General features: G+C 36.3%; 1 protein-coding gene across 3 annotated transcripts in view; it reads left to right on the top strand.

The window, feature by feature from the left end:
* Positions 1-24,285, top strand: part of fbln2 (fibulin 2) — a 60,772-nt gene that overhangs the window by 11,929 nt on the left and 24,558 nt on the right. For all 3 annotated transcript variants that reach the window (XM_046875334.1, XM_046875335.1, XM_046875333.1), the window contains exons 3-7: positions 10,484-10,598; positions 11,729-11,858; positions 13,278-13,467; positions 20,775-20,984; positions 22,953-23,060. In XM_046875334.1, the coding sequence (XP_046731290.1) occupies positions 10,484-10,598; positions 11,729-11,858; positions 13,278-13,467; positions 20,775-20,984; positions 22,953-23,060 (753 nt within the window). The remainder of the gene's footprint in view (positions 1-10,483; positions 10,599-11,728; positions 11,859-13,277; positions 13,468-20,774; positions 20,985-22,952; positions 23,061-24,285) is intronic.

Genomic DNA, 24,285 nt, shown 5'->3' with positions numbered 1-24,285 from the left:
CTCAGGCTAGACATACAGTTGTTGAGTTGAAGAATCCCATTGAGCTGATTTATAGTGCATGTTCTTACAACAACAGCAACTTGACATGAAGCACTGGTCTGGAATGAAGCTTGTGGTTCGGTTTTTTATTTGCCTTCATCTTTCCAGTGCTTTTTGTCTGCTTTGTAGCTTAGCCCAAATGATTGGTCTTGGTGAGCTTCCAAAGGTCTCAGCCGAAGAGTATGAAGTAGTAATATTTGAATGATGTTTAAAACAGTCGTCGTTTCTAACATGAAAAAAGAAATGATGGATTAAACATTTTCGGTAATTCGTCAAGAAGTATATGGAGTCAGTATGGTTGAATATGAGGATACAGTGGACAGTATATATTTAGTTGTTACTGTATAAACTGTTTGGTGTGGAGGACTTGCAAATGGAAATTAGCAAAAACAAATTTTTGGATAAGCTGATTCAGATCCATTTTATTCTGTCAGTGTAATGTGACACAGTCATGTCATGCATCCTAAAAAATTGTTGTACATTCTGCAATTGGACATTTTTATTATTTTTTTAATTATTTTTATTTATTTTTTTATTTTTTTAATTTAAAAAATATATATTTTATCTACACTCACTTTATGGAATACCTGAATTCATGAAAATGTTAATGTTGATTCATATCAGTATGCAGTAGTATATTAAATTAAAATAATAATGAAGATAAGGATAATGAAAACGACACTGAAATAAGCAACACTTTAACAGCAAAATTTCTTCTTTAGACTATGAAAAAAATCCACTTTGCTATTCTGTTTAGGTTTAGTAAAACTTACGTAAGTAATACCTAGTGTTTTTTGTGCGTAATTAAATTGTGCAAAATACAATCAGAAAAATTCTGAAGAAATACTTGTGAAAAGATACAGCATAAAGCACGTATTTGGATGTGTATTATTTTAAAATTTTTGGTTTAAATTAACTGTAAATAGTAAGAGTAGGTTTTTATAGTGGGTAAGTACTATTCAGTTATTTTCAATAGCAGAGCTACACAATATTGGCAAAAGTTTGCAGACACTTGTTCATAAGAATTGTATGTGCTTTTTGAGCATTGCATTCTACTTTTGGTCCCAATTTGCTCTTTTATTTCCCTCCACTCTTCTGGGAAAGTTTCACTCTGATTTTGGAGTGTGCTTGTGGAGATTTGTGCTCATTCAGATAAGAGTGTTAGTAAGGTAAGGTGAGTAGGACTGGGGTGCTGTCAGTATTCCAATACATCCCAAAGGTGTTCAATAGGGTTGAGATCAGTGCTCTATAGCAGGAGATCTTCCACTCAAACCCATGCAAATCATATCTTCATGGAGTTTGCTTTGTGAACAGTGGCATTGTCATTTCGAACAGGTTTGGGTCTTCTTGTTTAAGTCAATTAAAAAATTTAATGGTACTGCATCCAAAGACACCCTATAATTGTGTGCCTTCAGCATTGCATAAAGAACCACATATGGCCGGGGAAGTAAGGTGTACCAGTACTTTTGTCAATATAGTGTATAATCTATGTAGTCCAAGGCAGGACATTGATTTTCTCAGTCTTGCTGTTTGATTAGCCTTTACTCAGGGGCTGTGACATGTTTCACTCGGTGATAGAATAGCACACACTACTGGCTTGACAGTAGTGTGGGTCAATATGAGAGATGAACCTTGCTAACAAAGAAACTTAACACTGTGTTAAAAACAACCAAGCTAGAGAGCTGTTTGGGGAACAGTAAACTAATTTGGTCTGAATTAGCACTAAGGCATTTTTTATCAGTCTTAATTAAGACTGTTGGGAGTTCATTACTAGCCTAGACACTCTTGAAGGTTTCCATTTAGATGTGAAATTGAAAAGCATAGTATCATGAATATAGATTTGAATACAACAAGCCACTTATTTGCTTCTTAGCTTTCCACTTTTCATAGTTATAGTAAAAAGCCATCAGTGATAAGAAAAAATATAAAAATTGGATGAAGTGGTATGAGTGACAGCTCATTTCATGGGGTGTGGGTTAAAGCCAACAAAAATAATCAAGTACTGGATAGTATCACAAGAGACCTGACTTGTGTATGAGAAACACATGTATTCTATTGTGCTTTCTACACTTCTGTATAGAGCTTTATCATTCTCTGAAGCACAAGTTAATCCCTAATCTTCGTTATTATGCTATGCATTTACTTCATAAATTTTCTAGCTTGGCTGAAGAGTTTGGACCATTTATTTGAAAACGGAAAAGCTTTGCGTTTTGTGTATTTTTTTTAATGAATGGCTCAACTATGTGGCCCATAGATGTATGTTAAATATACTGCTAAACTGAACATGAGAATAAAAGATGCTGTGTGTTTAAGTCAGAGTGAAGTCTTCAGAACGTTTGTTTGCTGTAATTGACCATCATAGCACTTGTCCATTTATCACTATTATATTTGAATCTGGGGTGCTGTCATCTCTGTTGACCAGATACTCAGCAGAATCTCCTGCGGAGACATTTGCCATCAGCATCAGAGCACAGATTGTTCATCATTATGGAAAGCTTTTCTGTTGTTACAGTGCTCTAATGCTTTGACACCTTTATATGTTCTTTAATCACATCACGCAGGAAAAAAACATCAAGTTTGAATTTACAATTTAACACAACTTCTAAAAGAAAAAGGGGATGCTGTGTAAAAAGTAAATGAAAACAAATTGCAAAACACATTATTTCATTATTTCCCGTATTTTATTCACAATAGCACATAGGAAATACAAGAAAATTAAACTTTTTTAAGGAAAAAATAATGTAATTTTAAATGTGATAGTTGCAACACAACTCATGGGGCGGACCATGTTTACCACTGTGTTGCATTCCCTATACTGTACTTGTATTCGATTCAGCATTGTCTTGGTGAAATATGCAAGAACTTGAAAAAACATCTATGGCCTGGAAACATATTTTGCTCAAAAACCTGTATATATCTCACAACATTGATGGTGCCTTTCCAGATGTGCAAGCTGCACATTCCATAGGCCCAATGCCCCCTATACTGCTTATTTCATAGGCACAACTGGCCCCATGAGATCTAAACTGCTTTTGTGGATGACACATTAAACTACAGATTCTTATTTTCTTTTAACATTTTTCCAGATAAACACATGACCTGAATATCAGTACCTGATATGTACTATACATATGTACAATGCCTATTCTTTAATGCTCTGATGATTCAGGTTGGTACTTTTGACTAATGCCTTGGACTCTATAGAAAAGTTGATTACTTTGGAATTTAAGCATTTTCTTTTGTCTTTTTTTTTTTTTTTTTTTTTTTAACAAACCCCATACTGTCAGTTTACTAACTAGATAAACCCTATGAAAGTATTTTTAGTCTTTAATTAGCTGCCTTTAGCCAAATAATTGACATAAATGCCACAACACAAAATCAGTTATGGTAGCTGCAATGGCTAATTGTTTAAAAATATTAGTTACTGAACTATGGACAGTTTGGTTGTACATTGATTGCTTCTGCTTCAGTATGTTTTGCTAGTTCGGTGCAATCTGCATAAATACTTTGCTGGGTCAACATCCAGACCTCCAGGTGGTATGTGCTACACTGATTAAACAGTAACAAAGCAGCTAAAACATTGACATAATCTATTATAAATAATAACACTAATCTTTGGAAGAGCAACCCAAATTTGCTACAACACTCTAATAAATAAGGTATTTAGCCAGCACTCTGCAATGGGGAGCTTCAGTTTTAAACACCCATGGTATGGAAGTGCAGAAGCTTTGCAAAATGTTTCATGTGATTGCATGTTATTACTTTTTAGAATTATATTATTTATGCACTGTTGTTCATTTTATCAAATATGTCTGACTACAGCCTGATGAGAAAATATCCAGAGGCCATTTTTTACATCATCTCTATAATGTTGTGAAACTTGCATTTGGAAAAGTTCATATCAGCGGACTAAAAACTAAATCCTGTTTGAGTTTTAACCATTAGTTGCTGTAAGAAGAATGTATCAAGTACTAATGAACCACTTGTGTCTACCCCAGGAGAAAATCCCCAGAACTGAAAGACAAGTTGAACAGAAAGTTTTTCAGAGAGAAAGGTCAGGCAATTAACAGTGTAAGGTCAACTTGCTGCTGTTAGTCTAACATTTTTAAAGAATAAAACTAACTTCTATATTTTCATTATTATTGTGCTTCTTAGCAAGCAGCAATTTATCTAACAAATACCTAAATATATTCTTATAGCCTTTTCAAATGTTTCCCCCTTATCCCATGCAGCTCTGTCATTGTTCTATCACTGTTTGTTATGGGCAAGACCTAATCTCTATCATTCAAACCTCAGGGATCTTTTAAAAGGCATTTTGTTGCTCTACCATCTGCTTTACAGATGAGTTCCTGCAGACATAAACCAAGTCAGGAGAACTGGAAATGTTCATTCATCCATGTAACTATTTAACAACATTGTGAATGTGTTATGTCAAAGCAAAACTTGGAAATGTGTGAAAAGCTTGAAAGAATTCACAGGAGACACAAATATCTGAACATCTGTTGGTAGAAGAATCACTCATTCACTGTAGTGCTTAGGGGACATTGACGCAAAGAATCCAAATAAAGGCTTTCCAACAGTGTACAATGATGAAATAAGTTGTATCTTCCACCCACTGGAACAGACTCTGTATATTTTGGACTATATTCTGGACAGTTTGTTTTGTGAGTAGGGCTGTCAGGCTGCAGAAGTGTACCTGCATGCAATCTGTTCTGGATCACAACATTGTAGTCCAAGGATGACAAAAGCCTTTCAAATCCCTCCCATTTGACAAAAGGAAATGGCTATGTGTAAACTGCAAACCCATATCTGAAATGTTATAAAAATATGTACCCTATGTTGAAGCTGACTGAGTCTTGTTCTGCATCTATTTGTGTCAAAGCCTTTGAGGCTTAAATAAACTGAACATACATATACGTACGTATGAACCCTGCAATACGGACAATTTAAATTAAATACTTTGGGGGAATTTAATATCATGCTTTTTTGTAGCAGTTTTTGATATCATGTTATGTTTGTGATGGGTTTTGCATACTTCTCTAGTCATGAATTTCAGTCACAAGTGGTCAATGAAGACCTAATTGAGCTCCATGAAAAGGAGAGCTGTGATCACGACTGTCTACTTGTGATCTGCTCACTCAAGGCACATGTTAATACCAGCTGTAAATGGGAGACTTTCTTTTACACAGTCACCATATGATTTACACATCAGGGATTCCAATCTAAATCCAGATTTCTATAAGCCTGCTGGGGTAACAATGTATCTTGCTATACAAATATAATGAACTGAAACTGCTGAAAACTGCTTTTTCATTCCATCAGACAGAAATTTTGGAACAGTGTTTGTGCTTGTGATCTAAAGAAATGTTTCAACCCAATCTGTATCTGTAACATTTGTACAATTATTACAGACATTAATTTTGACATTTCTTTTCCCAGAGGAATAAACCGAAGATCAATTTTATTGACTAATTTTAAGGGGCTTTTCTGTGGCATGCATATATTTAATTTGAAATGACACAGATTATATGTGTAGCCCAATTGTCTTCCTCAAATAAAATGTATATCCAGATCTCAAAGGACAAAATATACAGATTTAGAATATTTTTTCTGACATTAGTGGGGGCTATGATTCAAATTACAGCCTAATAGCAATGCTCTTGTTTTGATATGTCCTATTTTCACTATTGCACTGGGAGTTGTTTGGTTGAAGTTGATATGATTGCAAGTATAAAGTGGTTTTATACTTGCAATCATACTATTGTAGTATATATTAGCATGGCTGCGATTTCCTGCAACCATGCTGATATATACTACAATAGTATGATTGCAAGTATAAAACCACTTTATTCAACAATTTGCCCGGGTTCGATTCCCGGTCAGGGAACCATCCCCAGCCACTCTCAGTGCCGGTCCCAAGCCCGGATAAATTGGGGAGGGTTGCGTTAGGAAGGGCATCCAGCGTAAAACATGTGCCAAATCAAACGTGCGGAGGATCCGCTGTGGCGACCCCTAACGGGAGAAGCCGAAAGAAAGTTTATTCAACAATTTAATAAATATAAATATTTATATTTATATTTATATTTAATAAATATAAATATACTATGAAATAAATGACATTTTAGTCATAATATGGCTAGGTGCATGGCTATGTTATAGTATGCTAATAAAATAAAATTGAATTGAATTGAAATAATATGGTCATTGTTGGCAAATTGGTGTGATGCAATTGAAATAAAGCACTTCATTGTGTTGATCTTGGAAAACAATCAATGACCATAACCCTAACTATTCCTCAGGTTTCAATTTAAACCAATATTTAAAAAAAATACTTTTTATAAGCCATGTCTGTAATAATCACAAATTTTCCCTACAATTGTTTTTGAGATTTTTTTCACTAATTAATACTTAATTACATTTTTTTCCAGCTACCCCTGATTAATTGCAAGCACTTGCAGAGATTGTGTGACACTTGCGATCTTGTAATGGGTACTGTGGCATGACAAATGTGAAACCACTGTTTATAACTGCTTTAATCATTACTCAAGCTCTGAACATTCCTTGGAATACCCCAGTGTGTAATGTGTGCAGGAGGATTTTGGAGTCAGGACTGAGCAACTGAACATGACAGGCAACAAAAAATCATTTTCATTCCAAAAGTCATGAGATTGCCACAGCATGCCACAAAAGTAAACTTTTTTGTCAGATATATTGCAAGGGGTTGCATGCAAAGATTTAGGTAGAGAATTGAGCTCTTAAGTTTGTTAAGAAACTTCAAAATTTAGCTGGGGCTCCAAATGGATGGTTCAAATTTCAAATTTCTTGTGTTAAGGGAACCAGTATGGTCTGTGTTCTCCTGTCTTAGATGGCAGGTCCAAAACTGAAATTTTTATTTATGGTTAGAAATTCCCTTCTCTCAATTTGTTTTAATAACATTTAAGACAACATAGGACTTGTACTTGTACAATACTTTGTACAATTAAAAAGCTCTTTTTGAAAGCTTCTGTGACCTTATAGGATGCTTATGGAGAAGAGATATAATCCAATTATGAGTCTGATTTACTACAAGGACATGTCCTAGTGATTATATTTTGGCATCCACACTCAGGAGATAACATGAAAGAGGTCCTCCACAACATTGTGTGCAGATGTGTTGTGGATAGGCATAGCTTCTGGGCATCGTATTCCCAATTTTTCTAAATCTAACAAAGAGCGATAACTGTCTCTAGGTTACGGATGCAACCCTGGTTTCCTGAAGGAACCAGACGCTGCGGGAACAATGCTTTGGGAGGGCTTCCGCGTAACCATGCTCTGAATCACATGTTATCTGTCCAACAGAATGGCGTGACATCATTGGCGGGGTGACGTCACGACCAGGAAGCTATAAGGACACATGAGATGGAGACGGCGCTAGCTTCAAAAGTGAAAGAAGCGTTCGCAGGAAACCAGGGTTTCATACGTAACCAAAAGATGTTCCCTTTCAGGACCTTTTTTGGCAAAAACATTTTCTCCATATTTGCTCCACCACTTCTGGGTGGAGCCTCCATTCCCCAGGACTCAGCCCTTACCTCCTTGATTTAACCACCCCAGGATGTATAGTGCTCTCAGTTAGAGCAGCTTTCCCTGGGACCACAGGACGATCTGTCATGCCAGCTTGTAAAGGACGCGAGAGCACAGACCCCCCTGGTGGATGATGTAGGAGACCACCAATGTGTTGTCCATATAGACCAGCACATGTCAAGTCAAGTCAAGTCAAGTTTATTTGTATAGCGCTTTTCACAACAGACATTGTCTCAAAGCAGCTTTACACAAATCAACAGTGATGGTGAATGGTGTGCATTTGTCCCTGATGAGCAAGCCGTGGCGACTGTGGCAAGGAAAAACTCCCTAGATGTTATGAGGAAGAAACCTTGAGAGGAACCAGACTCAAAAGGGGAACCCATCCTCATCTGGGTGACATCAAGAGTTTGATCATAAATCTTTCAACAATAGATGGTCCCTTAGGTCTGAGAGAAAATGCTTCAATGCTAGAAGTGTGGCCAGCATCTCCAGGCAGTTGATGTGACACGAGAGATACACGATCTTTCCATAGACCTTGGGCAGAGCTACCACTCATGACCTCCAACAACCTGTGAGGAAGGCGTCCGTCGTCCGTCGAATCTCTCCACATGTCTAAGGCCCACCACGTGACCTTGACCTTTCAGGAGAACCCTCTGTCCCTAAACATGTAGAAGAGGCCAAGTGGCATCACATTGGTTGCAGCTGCCATCAGACCCAGCAGTCTTAAAAACTGCTACACAATGAGTAGCTGGCCTTCTCTTACTCTCTTGATGGCTGTGAGGATAGATTCGACTCATGCAGGAGACAGCTGTGCAGCATAATGTCCAAATCCTACACTACGCCTAGATAGGAGGTTCTCTTTAACAGAGAAAGTACACTTTTCTTAGTGTTCAGTCTTAACCGGAATTTCTTAAAATGGGTGAGAACGACATCTTGATGGCAGGTTGCCAGACGCTCTGATCAAGCTATTATCAACCAGTCGTCGATATAGTTCAGTATTTGGATGCCCTGGAGTCTCAGAGCCACAGCCACACACTTTGTAAAGTTGCTTACTGATAATGGTAAGCTTTGCCCTGAAAGAAAACCTTAGGACCCTCCTGTGTAAATGAAGGATGGATACGTGAAAATAAGCGCCTTCAGATATATTGTGACAAACCAGTCCTTTGACCTGATTTGGGACATGGCCTGTTTCAGGGTGAGCAGCTTAAACCTGAGTCTCAATAGGGAGCAGTTCAGCTGACGTAGATCTAAAATGGGATGCAGCCACCCATCCTTCTTCTGAACTATGAAGTACCAGCTGAAGAACCCAGGCTCTCTGTCAAACGAAGGGACCACCTCAATGGCCTGCTTGCTCAAGAGAGTTTTTACTTTTTGTTCCATAACCAGAGCCTTGAGAGCTGACTCTGCATGTTCTGCTCCCAAGCAAGCGACCCACAAACAGCCGGAAAGATTGCTTGCTATCCATTCTTTTAAAATGTATAAAATTGTACCGCACCTTACCTTTTCCTGTAGAAAAGACACACAGATGGCTTCCTGAACAAATAGAAGCTAGCGCCGTCTCCACCGCATATATCCTTATACCTTCCTGGTCGTGACATCACCCCTATGGACAGATTAAACATGTGAATTAGAGCGTGATCATGCAGTTCTCAAAGCGCTGTTGACGCAGCTCGAGTTCCTGAAAGGGAACTCAATCAGTCTATTCTACTTGCCTGATGAGGTCCATACCAATTTTGTTGAAAGCGATATCGATCAGTAGAAGCTTTTGGGGTAGTTGTGAATTTTGCAGGTGACATTCACTACATCACACATCACCTACAAAAATCACCACAGATACCATTTAATAAAGATGTGCCATTTTTTTTTAATGTCGTGTCTCTTTATATAATCTATCCTTTATAATGAAACATATATGGGTGGAATAGTGCAACATTAGGGTGAATTTGCTGGCCATCAAATATCAATACTTGAAAATCTCCAGGATTATTTTGACAGAAGTGATTTTGAAAGCCCTGGCACAATCTCCCCAGTTAATACTATGCACATTCTTTATTGTGCATTGCAACTGCAAAGCACATCCACATTTCTCTTACTAATGCCTAAAACCCCTTTCTCACAAACTGTCTTACAAGTTCTGCCTTTCCTTCTCTCTCTCTATCCCTCTCTTTCTATCCCTCTCTCTCTCTTTCTCTCTCTCTCACACTTTCTGTGTCTCTCTCTCTCATTTTCTGCCCTAAAATGGTCCTCAGCCAAAGGCATAATTGCCTTTAAAGTATCCAAGTACCAAAGAGCCAAGGTACTTTCCCAGGAAAAGGCTTTAGACAGTGGGGAAACCATGTTTACAGTCATGTGAAAATGATAGTACACCCATTTTTATTACATTTTTTATTTATCAGGACATAAAACTGTTTCATATGAGGTTTTAAAATTTGGTGAATACAATCTCAAGTGAACAATTCATGACATTGTATACTATTTATTTAGCAAAACCTGATCTGGAGCATTCAGGTGTATGTTAACATGATGCCATGGAAGGGCATAAGCAATGATCTTAGAGAGTCAATTGTTGCTGCCCAACAATCTGGAAAGGGTTATACAGCCATTTTGAAACCATTAAAATTCCAACTTCAATGCACTGAAGCAACATTTTAAAGCAGCGGGAGATAGATTTTCTATACAATGATGTGAGCGACTATCTAGCAAAATTCATACAGAGCATGAATACTTCAAGTTAATGCTGCTAAAGGTGGTTCTACGTGCTAGCTGTTTCCACACTTAGTGTCTCCATTTCTGCTGTACTAGGTATTGTTGCGATGCTAGTTTGCTAAAGCCTGGTCTTGTAGAAGATGGTAGTGTATATATTAATTGTTTGTTGTGCTTACAGAACTGTCTACTTTGGTCATAGTGGAGACCTGTTGTGAAGCTGGGCAGAAATGGGCCTCTGAGACCCAGCACTGCAACCATCTTCCCCCTGTAATAGAAGAATACTTTGTTTGTGGGTAAGGCTCATATCCACCTGCACTTTGTGACGGTGATATACGGTATTTTAGTCATCTCTATGGGGAAAATATGGTTTTAAATTGTTACAAAACTTGCATCAGAATGCAAGATCAATAGTTTTCTGGTACCTTTGGAGCAGATCCTATTGTAAGCTATCAGTATTTATACAGTAGGTGCAGGCCAATAATCGCAAGACATATTCATAACAAACATCAGAATCAGAAAATTGCAATCTCTGTTATTTTAACTGTGTTATGGTTGTTGGTGCCAGTTATACTGGTTTGAGTATTTAAGAAAGTGATAATTTCCTCACATATGCAATTCTCTAGAACTTTCATAGAATTATGTGAAAAGCAGAAAACATTCTGTAAGCAGCGGTTGTGCACAGGGGGGACACTTTTTTATGAGAGATAATAGAGGATGTCTTGGTTTAGGATGACAGGTCTACATCAACTGAAATAAACACTTTTTACTATGTTGAGCAAAAAAAAAAGCTTCCTCATGCCCCACACATTAGGTGGATTTGCAACAACAGCAAATCACAACAGGTTCATTTATAGAAGAGCCAAGAACAAGAATCTGAGGCTGTCTTGAACAGACGCACCTTGTCTATACAATTGAAGATTGGAAGCAGGTGATTTGCTTTCCTATGTCCAACAGCCCAGTTTTTGTAAACCGTTGGCTCCGATTTCTGTTCTTGGCTGACATGAATAATTGTTCCTATGTATTTTTATCTAATGCTGTAGTAAATAGTTTTTATGAGAGTTCCGATCAAAACAGTGGCAGCTATGCATATGACACCATAAACCTTTTACGAATGCATTTTAGAGAAATGCATGTTTTACATAAATATTTACTTATGACCATTGAAATGAACAGATTATATCATATTTTCTTAGCAAAATATATGTTATAAATATAATGTTTTAAATATAGTTCGAGCAATGCCTGCATGTTTTGTTGTATTTATCATGTTTGTCTTACCCTTTTTGATAATTGTTGTTACAGTGTATATTATAATGCTACATTACAATATAGCTCTGCTAGTCTTTGTTATTGTGCGTGCGTGTGTGTGTGTGTGTGTGTGTGTGTGTGTGTGTGTGTGTGTGTGTGTGTGTGAGTGTGTTAGGACTGTTCAGGAGCAATGTTGTGCAGGTGCTCTGAGAGAGAACAGGTGTTTAGCTGGCATGTATGCTGCCAGAGATGGTGACATGTGTGAAGAAAATAGCAGCCCACACTGTGGAGAGGATACCCAAAAGGCAAACACACACATGCGCACGCACACACACACACACACACACACACACACACACACACACACACACACACACACACACACATAAACAGATAATTACATAATTACATATACACAGTATAATAATGATTAGTAATGTCCATGTTAATATTCATGTTAGTCTTTAATTAAGTAATTGGCTATTTTAAATCAAAACTACAGTCAGTAAATAAAAATGACTGTTCATTAGTATGCTTATATCATTAGTAACACTGTGTTCACGTTGGCACAAGTGTAATATAATTTTGAGCAATAATTAAGTATAACGTGTAATTTCATTATATGTATACACTTATTTATGTAATATAGTTATGTATCACTCTCATCTCTTTTTGCCTAGCTGCTCTTTTCATGATCAGAAATTATCATACACCTAGTGTAGCTGAACAAAGGCTATCAATACCCAATCTTGGTACCAGTAAAATGGCATGGACAATAGTATTTTTTCAAATGTTATTTATTTATTTTTGTTTTTTTACAATTCCCTGAAAGCTTATTTTTTGATCCTTTTTTCTTTGGCTCAACATTATATATAACCAGTTGCCTAGTTGACATTCCAGTTAATTTGAGAGGTGTTCAGTGGGGTTGAGGTCAGGGCTCTGTGCAGGCCACTCAGGATTTGTCACTCCAATCTTTGCGAATTGCACAGGGACATTGTCAAGGTTTAAGGGAAATTAAAATTTTACAGCAAATAAAACGCATTATATAGAATGATGTGTTTCTAACATTTTGGCAAGAATGTGGGGAAGGCTAATTCCAATTGGATTCCAAAAACTTTTGTGAATGAAGGCACATGTGGATTTGTTTTACCATGATGAATGCTTTTGCATTGGATATGCTTTGAATTGTCAAAGGCTCAGTCCTAAAAAAAAAAAGACTGTATTCTGTTTTTAGACAATATATTTTTCGTCTGTCAGACATAATTAAAATATTGTATTTAGATGGAAATATTGAACTGACTCCTGGTACTGCTTGTATAAAAAAATAGAGCACTATATGCTGAAGTGTATATTTTCTAATGAAACTAGCCATTTTAGACTGCTTGAGAGCTAACTGTATAACTTAAATACAGTATATCATACCAGTGGAGTATACTTCCTTTATTATTTATTTTACAGAGCCTTAATATGGTGTTTTGCTCCCATGAGTCAAGCTGTAGAGGAAATTATTGCTCTTTTGGTCATAACAGAAAATCTGTTCATGTTGAAAACATTAGGTTGGCTGCTCTTTGAACCTTCCTCAATTTCACCTGAATGAACAAATGTAATAGCATCCTAATGAACTGTTGTTACATTATTATGTTTTTCAATTCTACTATGTACAGCCAGACCGGGGAAAAAACTGCATGTTGTGTGACTTTGTGGTGTGTATTTATATTGAGTAGGAGTGTTGCAGCTGCTGTGCACTTGGTTTGCGCTTTCGACGTGAGGGAAAGGACTGTAACGCACATCAACACCTTAGCTACCCTTGTGGACATATTTTTCTCACCTGCTGTGAAGAAGAAGAGGAACCGTATAACACACCAGTACTAAAGAGAAAGGAGAGACCTAGACCTACTGCCCTGCCTAAAAAAGGTGACCAAACAAACACACACCTACACAACACAAATTTCTATTGTATCGCCTGCCAATTTTATGACTTTCATTACTCACTGAATTTTTTTTTTTGTATGAAATGAGTTCAAATTGGTTACAAGTAGAGCTGAAATGATTCCTCGAGTAATTTGATTACAAAATTAATTTGCCTTGATGCTTCGTTTAGTCATTTTAACTAAACACGGAGCACTGTGTTTCCTAAGGTCCATTATTATTGACGCACAACCCGCTAAACTCTAGAGCGCTCTGGACAGGTAACAAGGAAGATGCTGTGGAATGAAAAATGGAGGAACAGGGAGAAAGCAGTGAAAAAGTTTATAAAGTTTGGGATAATTTCTAAATAAAACATAAAGAAAACACTGTACAGTGCGGTTACCTTTTGAAAAAATCGATTTTTTAAATAGATTTTTATATTTGTATTTATTTACAGTGCGGTAAAAAAGTCCTCCGCAGTGAACAGTTTTGATAATAAAACACTCTGTACATGGCCAAAATAAAATGATAACCTAGGCTAGGCCTTTTGGGCTAGGTAAAAAATTAGCCAAAATACCCTCCGGTAGTTTTTACCAATATTATTTTATGGAATTTCAGGAATAAAAATTAAAAATTTTCTAAAAAGAAAAACAAATCACTTGTTCATTTTAAGAGACCTGTCTTATTTTCTCTTTTTTATATACCGGTAGTATTGCTCTTGAATAAAGAAAAGGTATTTTTATCCGATTACTCAATTAACTGATTGAATAATCATTAGAATACTCGATTACTAAAATAATCGATAGCAGCAGCTCTAGTTATAAGCTTTTTTTTTCACATTTGTTTTCACCTAATTGCTTTTGTGGTCAGAGCTGAAGACTTTGGCCCTTTTGTTAGCAGATCTGTGCAACAGAAGATCTGTGGGGTATTTTCGAACTCTTTCAAATCTAGTTCAATTCACGTTTATTTGTATTAAAAAATAGACACAAAGCAGCTTTACAGGCATTTAGATGACAAGAAAGAAACCTTGAGTTGAACCAAACGCAAAATATAACCCCTCTCCATGGATGACACTGGCTCATAGAATTATTAAACATTACTCTTCTATACCGTATACTATAAAGTCATAGTGAGTGATTGCTTGAGTGCACTATATTGTGCACAGGGACAGTCTTTATGATTGCAGCAGTTTTTAGCTACATTCACTATTACTTAACTAAATCTGTATGTTCTGTCAGATTATCCCTTTTTAACATGGTACTGGAAGTTCCATTGGTTTGAGTAATGCATAATGGTGACTGGGATGTGTCTGCCAAATCTACACTATGATCTTGAGCCATATTTTTGTACTTGTATTTTGAGTTTCATAGGGTCTATAGTTTAAAATCTCTCAATTCTACTGCCAATGCCTGTTTCAAATAGGACTAGTTGTACTTGTATATTTTATATTTTGAATTGAGCTGAGGAGTCCATGCCCATGTCACAATAGTGGTGAAGGAGCTGAGCTTGGATGGGTAGCGAAGATATCTATAAGCTGCTTCATCAATTGTCACGTTACCGTTTATAATATTGTATAATGCTGCCAGAGAGCTCTGAGCTAAATCTGAGGCAGATGGCTGAGCAGCCCGTAGCAGCAAACTTTTTCCCTGTAGATGATTCATTCCAGCAACGTTTTGTCAAGAAATACTTACACAAATGCAGATTTTTTTTGAACTGCTGAGATTTGCCAAACATTTTTACAGAGTCTCTGTACTCGTCATTTTGTTTACAAGGGTCAGCTGTAAAAGACCCTTGAGTAATGGATTCATTTTTTTTGTCAAGTGGTGACTAAAGGATTAAGTTTTGACTGACTGCTATTCCAGGTGCCGTATTCTGCCGACCCAGGTTTCAAGTTACAGAGTGTGACTGTTCTGGCTGACTGAATGTCAATCTACACCATTTGATCATGTGACTTGATGCTTGAGCACAGGTCTGACCCAGTTTTGCATCCATCTCAAGAAACTGTTAGTCTTCCTGTAACCTTAGAGTTACAAAGGAAACCCAGATTTCTCATACAGCACATTCTTGTAGGCCTTTTCAGAATTTCTTTTTTGCCATCCAAAAACACCAGCTAGTATCCTGAAGCTTTCTGATCCTCTGTGCCTGAGCTTAACCCTCATGTTCTGTTGACTAAATGTAAGGAATGTCCCATAGGTGCAGGCTTTTTTTATTTTATTGCAACACAAGTGAACCCATACAGAATAAACACGATGAGGCATGCTGTTACGAAAATGAAGAATTATTGAATAGTTTGATGCATCCTTATGCAAAATGGAGTTACAGTACCTCCCAAAGTGTTTTACTCTCATTACTCCCTAGCAAGTTGCTAATGCATGCTTATGAATTTTTGTTATTTGTGATGAATGTTAGACTTTTTCACATTCCATCACCAGTCTTTATTTTTTCATTTTCCTGAAGTTAATAAATCCCAAACGCTTGTTAGTGTATTTAGAAAACAGAAAATGCTAAGTTCTCTGTTCTGAGACTTCCCAGTAGTGTTAAAATGTACTTTATATGCACTGTTACAAAGTGCTGACACTGTCAGTCCTTCCTTAAATGTTAAATATGAATGAATTATGAATGTTTTTTACAGGTTGCTTTATCATATCAACTTTTCGATAGTTTTGTTTGTTAAATAACAACCTATGTTTTGAATTACAGCTGACATTATTGTCAGAGTTGTTAAAGAAATAGTGATGAACCGGATTAGAAGTTCCAACAAACAGAGGAAACTGCTGAGCATACTAAACAGAGCTTATGTACTCTAGTCAGTTTACTTAGTTAGAACAATCTAAATGTACACATTAATAAAGGATTCTGAACCCAACATATAATTTAATCGCAGGGTTAATTGTTGTGTTTGCTTCTGTCTCTGTTGCATGAAAAATCTGATGGTGGTCTGCTAAAAATACCTTTTAACCTGGAGGCGAACTGCAAAGGTGCCTTTGTCCAAAATTTCCTAATAATAGGAGTGTAGCACAATCTGCATGAACGCATACTCTATCCTAAAGGGGTTAAGTGCTAGAAAAACAGTTGAGGGGTAATTATATCCGTGAGGGATGCCTTCTCATCCCCACTGCCTTCTCAAACCACGCAAATCGTGATTAATTACAGCGGAAACATTTAATCTCTCACCATGGTGCATTAACATTCAGGTGATGACTGTAAGGAATATTTACTGGAAACTGTTATACCATGCAACATGAGCCTACGCTTGTTTATTATGTTCAGGCAAGTGCTAATGGAGTGAGCAGAGATTTGCCAGACTCATGTACAGTGTCAGCTGGGTGTTTTTGTATTTGCTCCAAATATATTTCCATTAGCGCCTGGGAAATATGTATGCAGAGCAGGACCACCATGATTGGCAGGAACTGAAGAAAGGGGTGTGGCATTGACAGCTGTTGGAGGTGGAGCTGCAGATGTTGAGTGGAAAGGTTGTGCTTAATGAGTGTTTGGCATATAAAGCACCTTAATTAGCACATGCCAGTTCTGTCTGATGGTTTCCCAGTGTGTCCTTCAGAAAATGGGGTTTATGTTCATTAGTCTGGTTATTTTAATGGTAATGTGTCAGGCAAGAGGCCAGTGGATACACAAAAGTCAGTCATAAATGTCAGTGGCTGCATGCAAGGCTGTTTTTTATGCTGTGTGTGTATTTACAGCAGTGCTCAGTCATTTCTATTTGACATCCTATTACCTTACCATATCTTGTTAGGCTTATCTAATATATTCTGCACAGACATATACAGTCCTCTTTCAAAGTAATGGAAAAGGAGTGGCAATATTTTTGTTTTTGATATACACTAAAGACATTTACGTTTCAGATCAAAAAATAGATTAGATGATGGATCAGATTTTTACCTTAAACATTTTTGGTAAAGATGTATTATTATTTCTTCAAAGCATTATTTCTTTGTGGCAATGCTCAATGTACAATATGCTATAAATAAAATGTAACTGAAATGAATTACCACTTTTTCAAGTAATCAGCAATATTATATTATTTATTTAAAAAATTAATAATTAATTGTGATGCAAATAAAATAATTGAATTGAATTGAAATAATTACTTCTTTTGGGTTTTAATACAGGCCTCACTGGAAAAAGAAAGAAAAAAAACCCCATGAAAAATCAGAGCTGATGCCCAACTTGTGCTTATAAAGAATATCTTATTCATTTTTATCACCACATTATCTGTGTAAAGCTGCTTTGAGACAGTGTTCATTGTCAAAAGTAATAAAATAAATAAAAATTAATTGAATTGAATTGAACTTGTCACAGCCACTGACATCAACAACAACCAGAAAGGCCTGAAATACAGAGAAAATGTCTGGAATTTCAATTATAGCCCATGATCCAAAACCTAAAACATAATTGGTAAAGATTCATGAAGGCTGTTTCATGGTTAGAGCTTGCATGGCTGCTTTTGGAATTGGCTCACTATTCTTTACTGATCATGTATCTCATAATTGTAGCAGTGGACAAGAAACATTCTGTCTGAAACCTTTTTTGCATCCCAATCTAATTGGGAGAAATTTATCATGCAGCAAGACAATAACCCATAGGTAAAGACAATGAGTAAATATTGCATGGTGTTAGACTGGCCAAGTCAATCAGTCAATCAAGGAGTATTTTACTTCTTAAAGAGGAGACTGAAGGGAGAAAACAAACCCAGAAAACCCATGAAAACATATGTTGGCTTGTTTTAATCAATTGATCAATGAAACCAACAGTTATGCTATTTATTTTTACTCTTTTTTCCAGAGTTTAAAAAACTAGTGCCTTTTGTTCAGCTTAAATTTTTTGGAATAGCTGTGTTTATTAGCTTGTGTGGGAATAAACACTCGGCATTATGAATTTGCAGTTTTGCTTATTTTTACCTAGCCTAAAAGGCCTAAATAAAAAGCCTAAAAACCTAGCCTTATAATATATAATATATAGTTATAATTTTATTTTGGCCATGTACAGAGTGTTTTATTATTAAAACTGTTTATTTTACCTCTAAACCTTAAACTGTGCTGCTTGTTTTTATCTCTGTACGCATGTTATTGTGTGAATTGTTTGCCCAGCAGGGGGCTCAAACTCTTCCCCTTTCAATTCACCTTGCTCAGAAACAACTTAAGGAACAGAAGTGAAAACACTGACCTAAGTTATTATATATCAGGCATGGGGGTCTTAAAATAATTAATTTGTTTATATTGATAGTATCAGATAATTTAATTTTCATTCTGCTGACTGATTCATCTGTTCACATACTGTACTTTTGCTCACCAAAAATCTATGTTCTAAGTACAAACCTGATTCCAAAAAAGTTGGGACACTGTACAAATTGTGAATAAAAACAGAATGCAATGATGTGGAAGTTTCAAATTTCAATATTTTATTCAGAATACAACATAGATGACATATCAAATGTTTAAACTGAGAAAATGTATCATTTTAAGGGAAAAATAAATTGATTTAAAATTTCATGGCATCAACACATCTCAAAAAAGTTGGGACAAGGCCATGTTTACCACTGTGTGGCATCCCCTCTTCTTTTTATAACAGTCAAGTTTAGGAATAGGAATGTTGTCCCATTCTTGTCTTATACAGGCTTCTAGTTGCTCAACTGTCTTAGGTCTTCTTTGTTGCATCTTCCTCTTTATGATGCGCCAAATGTTTTCTATGGGTGAAAGATCTGGACTGCAGGCTGGCCATTTCAGTACCCGGATCCTTCGTCTACGCAGCCATGATGTTGTAATTGATGCAGTATGTGGTCTGGCATTGTCATGTTGGAAAATGCAAAGTCTTCCCTGAAAGAGAAACGACGTCTGGATGGGAGCATATGTTGTTCTAGAACTTGGATATACCTTTCAGCATTGATGGTGCCTTTTCAAGATGTGTAAGCTGACCATGCCACATGCACTCATGCAACTCTATACCATCAGAGATGCAGTCTTCTGAACTGAGAGCTGATAACAACTTGGGTTGTCCTTATCCTCTTTAGTCCGGATGACATGGCATCCCAGTTTTCCAAAAAGAACTTCAAATTTTGATTTGTCTGACCACAGAACAGTTTTCCACTTTGCCACAGTCCATTTTAAATGAGCCTTGGCCCAGAGAAAACGCCTGCGCTTCTGGATCATGTTTAGATATGACTACTTTTTTTACCTATAGAGTTTTAGCCAGCAATGGTGAATGGCACGGTGGATTGTGTTCACCGACAATGTTTTCTGGAAGTATTACAGTAGCATTCCTGTATGTGATGCAGTGCTGTCTAAAGGCCTGAAGGTCACGGGGATCCAGTATGGTTGTCCAGCCTTGACCCTTACGCACAGAGATTGTTCCAGATTCTCTAAACCTTTGGATGATATTATGCACTGTAGATGATGATACTTCAAACTCTTTGCAATTTTTCTCTGAGAAACTCCCTTCTGATATTGCTCCACTATATTTCACTGCAGCATTGGGGGAATTGGTGATCCTCTGCCCATCTTGACTTCTATACCCAATCATGTTGCCAATTGACCTAATACGTTGCAAATTGGTCCTCCAGCTGTTCCTTATATGTACATAAACGTTTTATCTGCCTCTTATTGCTACTTGTCCCAACTTTTTTGGAATGTGTAGCTCTCATGAAATCTAAAATGAGTCAATATTTGGCATGACATTTCAAAATGTCTCACTTTCAACATTTGATATGTTATCTATATTCTATTGTTAATCATTTATGAGATTTGTAAATTATTGCATTCCTTTTTTATTCACAATTTGTACAGTGTCACAACTTTTTTGGAATCGGGTTTGTACATGTTTCAAAATATCTTCAGTGAAAGAACTCACCTTGTCATAATAATATGTTTTAGACCAGGTGTCAGGCACTGAAAATTATTTGAAATTAGGCAAAAAGTAGACATGTACATCTATTCTATTTGCATTTTGTTAGTTACCAGGTAGTTGGGTCTATGACACTATATGTGAGGATGAGCACTAAGGCTTGCCATATATGAATTCTGATTTTCACACAATGTAATAGTTATACTAATGTTAGCTAGATTTTATAACCCTATTTAATAACTGTCTATTCATTAAATGGCTTCTGGTATGGAAAATAACATTAGAGAATAAACAATTATTAGCACATTTTAGATGAACAGTAGATATAGACGTATACAACTTACCCAACAAATAGCTGTTGTGCATGTCCAATGCTACTTTGACACAATTTAAAATAGGCACTATAACAATGACTGGGAAATGAGAGTTATTTGAATATTTATCCTTTTTCCCCTTAGTTGCTGACAGATCGTTTCCTAAACAGTCTCTTTCTATTGTGGGGTCTGACCATTCATCTAACTCTGTGGAGAACCTGGAGGATGTGGACGAGTGTAAAAGGTTTGAGGGACGACGCTGCCTCCATGTCTGCATCAACACATTGGGATCATACAAGTGTGAATGTCACCCTGGATATTCACTGATGCAGGATGGTCACACGTGTGCACTCGGTATGTGAATGTTTTCACCATAGATTGGAAATCTTTTTTTTTTATCCATGTCACTTCATTTCTTAGTAGTAGCTATTCATGATTTCGAACCAAGTGTCAACTCCTAAATGTAATTTTTTAAATAATAATTTAGTACTAAAAGCAGGCATGTTCTCTTTTTTGTTTTACTTTTTTAATTTTAAAGTTTAAAGCCATTTACCATATAGCTTGGAAGCTGACATTAATGTGAATTTCAGGTATTTTCATTATACATGTCACGAATATAAATAGATTATTTTCTGTAGTGTATCATAAGGAGGTTTTTCCTTTGCTTCATACTTACTGGAAGTCTAAATTATTTTAACAAAATAAGATGTTGCATTCAAATAAATAACATTTAACTTGAGTGTAGTACATTGTAGTCTTTTTAAGTGTCCTGGTACACTAGATTATGTAAATTTTCTAATTAAATCAGCATTGTGTCTCAAAACACATACTTATATACCATTCTGCACTATTACTGAGAACTAATACTAACAGATTTTCATAACACAGTTAGTATTTGCACCATCTCATGTGGTCTTAAAAGCTATAAAAAAGCCATCAGTTTTTGTGTTTACTGGAATTTCTACATAAGTACATTTTTTAAATGTAGATCAGAGTTTTATATCAGCTTATAATTATATTCACAGCAATGGCAGGAGATTTTAAGGAAACAGAGGTTGTTAGTCTGTAGAACACAGATGTTTATTAATCGCTAAATATTAAACACTTTAAGTTGGAAATCTGACAAATAGCACATTTAATCATGTGGTTGTGCATAAAGTGCACAGATGAGTGCGTGAACAATTGCACTTGTGTCGCTGCTGCTTTTGCAAAGCCAAGAGACAGGTGTAGAGCAGAACCCTCTGCTTCGACATTGGGCTGTGCCACTCCACCCCAGTGTGAATCTCTTTAAATATTGTATATTGTAATAGAAGTTGGATGTCACATTGGAAAGTGATGTGCCCTTTTATACACATGACTTTTCAAAAAGCTATTTTAAGACATGCAGGATCACATTTTACACTAGACTGGAAAGTCAGTGTAGGGAATATGTATTTGATTTTAAACACATAGTTTACGTAATTTACTGACACAATTGTCTTAGATTATAAATCTGGAACATGTAGGGTGGTTAAAGTTTAGGTCACAGAAAATGCATGATGTGTATTTGGTTATATGCACCTAAATAGTGTGAGGAACTTCTGATATAAGGTTTACACATCAATGAGGAAATGCATTTGATTAGCCACAAAAATCTTTAGCGTTATATCTCTAGACACACTTCAGTGTGCATGTCCTTAGTTTCTAGGTAAAAAATATGGTTTATCGCTTAATCTTTATGTGATAATAGGATCTTCATATGACAAGAAAAGAAATAGCCAGTTCAATCAATTGTATTCATATTCATTAATGTTAATGAAAATAACAATTCACATACATCGAGAGAAAATAATTTATTGCTTTTGTGTTTTGTTTCATGCCTACATGGATCAGTTTCAGCTGTAAAAAGTTGTGTTCATCTCACCTCATTCTGTTTTAAATGCATGTCTTATCATTAAAACTTTTAATCAAAATGTGATATATGATTTTATATATGACCATCATATCTACTGTTTATATCCAGTGTTGGTGTTTCAGATGCTCATTATGTTGTGTTTAAACACAGAGATTGCCTTCCTGTCTTTGTGTTAGTAGTTTGAATTCTTGACATTTTGCTCATTATGAAATAAAGATAGAAACAGTGATAAGCTATACTTCCTTGTTTCAATAAATGCAGGTTGCCCATATTTGTCCCTATTTCCCTGGCAATAGGGCTATAAATGAACATATTCCATGTGTGATGAAGTTAGAATAGTCGGATGTGATAGGCTGCTAGAGGGTTTCCCAAATTATAATAATCAGTGCAGCTCTCATGTGGCATTTCCCTAATTTTACATCTTTCAGAGAATGCAGAGGAGGACAACAGAGTGACAGAGGAAGGCAGTGTGTTTACTTTGGCCACAGCACCTCAAGAGACCACCCAAAGCACAACTGTACAAAATCCATGTGCAGGTATGATGATGCAAACGTTTTTTCTTACATACATTGCATTTGCACAGTATTCAGGCCCTCTTCAATGTTTTTCAATTTTGTTATGTTGCAGCCTGATACTATAATCATTTAAATATATATATTTTTCTAATTAATCTACACTCAGCACCCCATAATGACGAAGTGAAAACAGTATTCAGAACTTTTACTCAGTACTTATTTGAAGCACCTTTGGCAACAATTAAAGCTTCAAATCTTTTTGGGTATGATGCAACACGCTTTGCACACCTGGATTGGGGGATATTCTACAATTTTTGTTTGGAGGGCTGCACACAGGGTCTACAGAGCTCAGTCAAAGTGACCATCGGGTTCACCTCTCTTGCTAAAGCTCTTCTCCCCCGATTGCTCAATTTAGTATGGGAGACTAGCTCTTAGAAGAGTACTGCTTGTGTCACACTTGATCCATTTGAGAACTATGGAGGCCAATGTGTTCATGGGAATCTTGTGTTTTTTTTTAGCTTTCTCCAGATCTGTATCTTGCAACAATCCTGTCTCTGAGCTCTGCAGGCAGTTTCTTTGACCTCATGGCTTGGATTTTGCTCTGATATGCATTGTCAGCTGTGAGGCCTTCATGTCCAATCAATAAATCTTTTCAAAGGGGGACTCTAATCATGGTGTAGACACATCTCAGCAATGATCAAGAGAATTTGGAAGTATTTGAACAAATTTCCAAGGCTGTAGTGGTTGGCTTAATTGTAAAAACATTTACAGATGTTTCTAGAATTCTGTTTTCACTTGGTCATTATGGGGTACTGAGTGTAGATTAATGAGGGGAAAAAAAAATCTATTCGAACAATTTTAACAAAATTGTTATATGCGAGGGGGTCTGAATATTTTCCCAACACATGGTACATACAGGTAACAAATGAAAAAGTTGAATTTTAGTTATCTTGTTTCATAGAACAAAACATGAAGAGGGTAAGATCTAAGATCTGACTTTGGAAGTATGCTCATTAAAAGGTGTATAAATAGCAGAGGTATCAGACACAAATATGGCTACAGTGACTAAGTCTACAGGAAAAAAAAAAAGTATAATAAAAACAGTAAATAATGATAGCAAAAAAAAATCTACAGCTTTGTACAATCTGTGCCAAGGCTTAGCTTGTTCTGATCCAAAACTACTAAGACATTTTATCTTTTATGTTTCCTTTATGCATACACATGTTGTGCAGAACATGTCTAATAT

Source organism: Silurus meridionalis, chromosome 19, assembly GCF_014805685.1.
Source record: "Silurus meridionalis isolate SWU-2019-XX chromosome 19, ASM1480568v1, whole genome shotgun sequence".
In the NCBI taxonomy this organism is placed as follows: domain Eukaryota; kingdom Metazoa; phylum Chordata; class Actinopteri; order Siluriformes; family Siluridae; genus Silurus; species Silurus meridionalis.
Note: the sequence above shows the minus strand (reverse complement) of the source record. Positions and strands in the feature narration are given on the sequence as shown.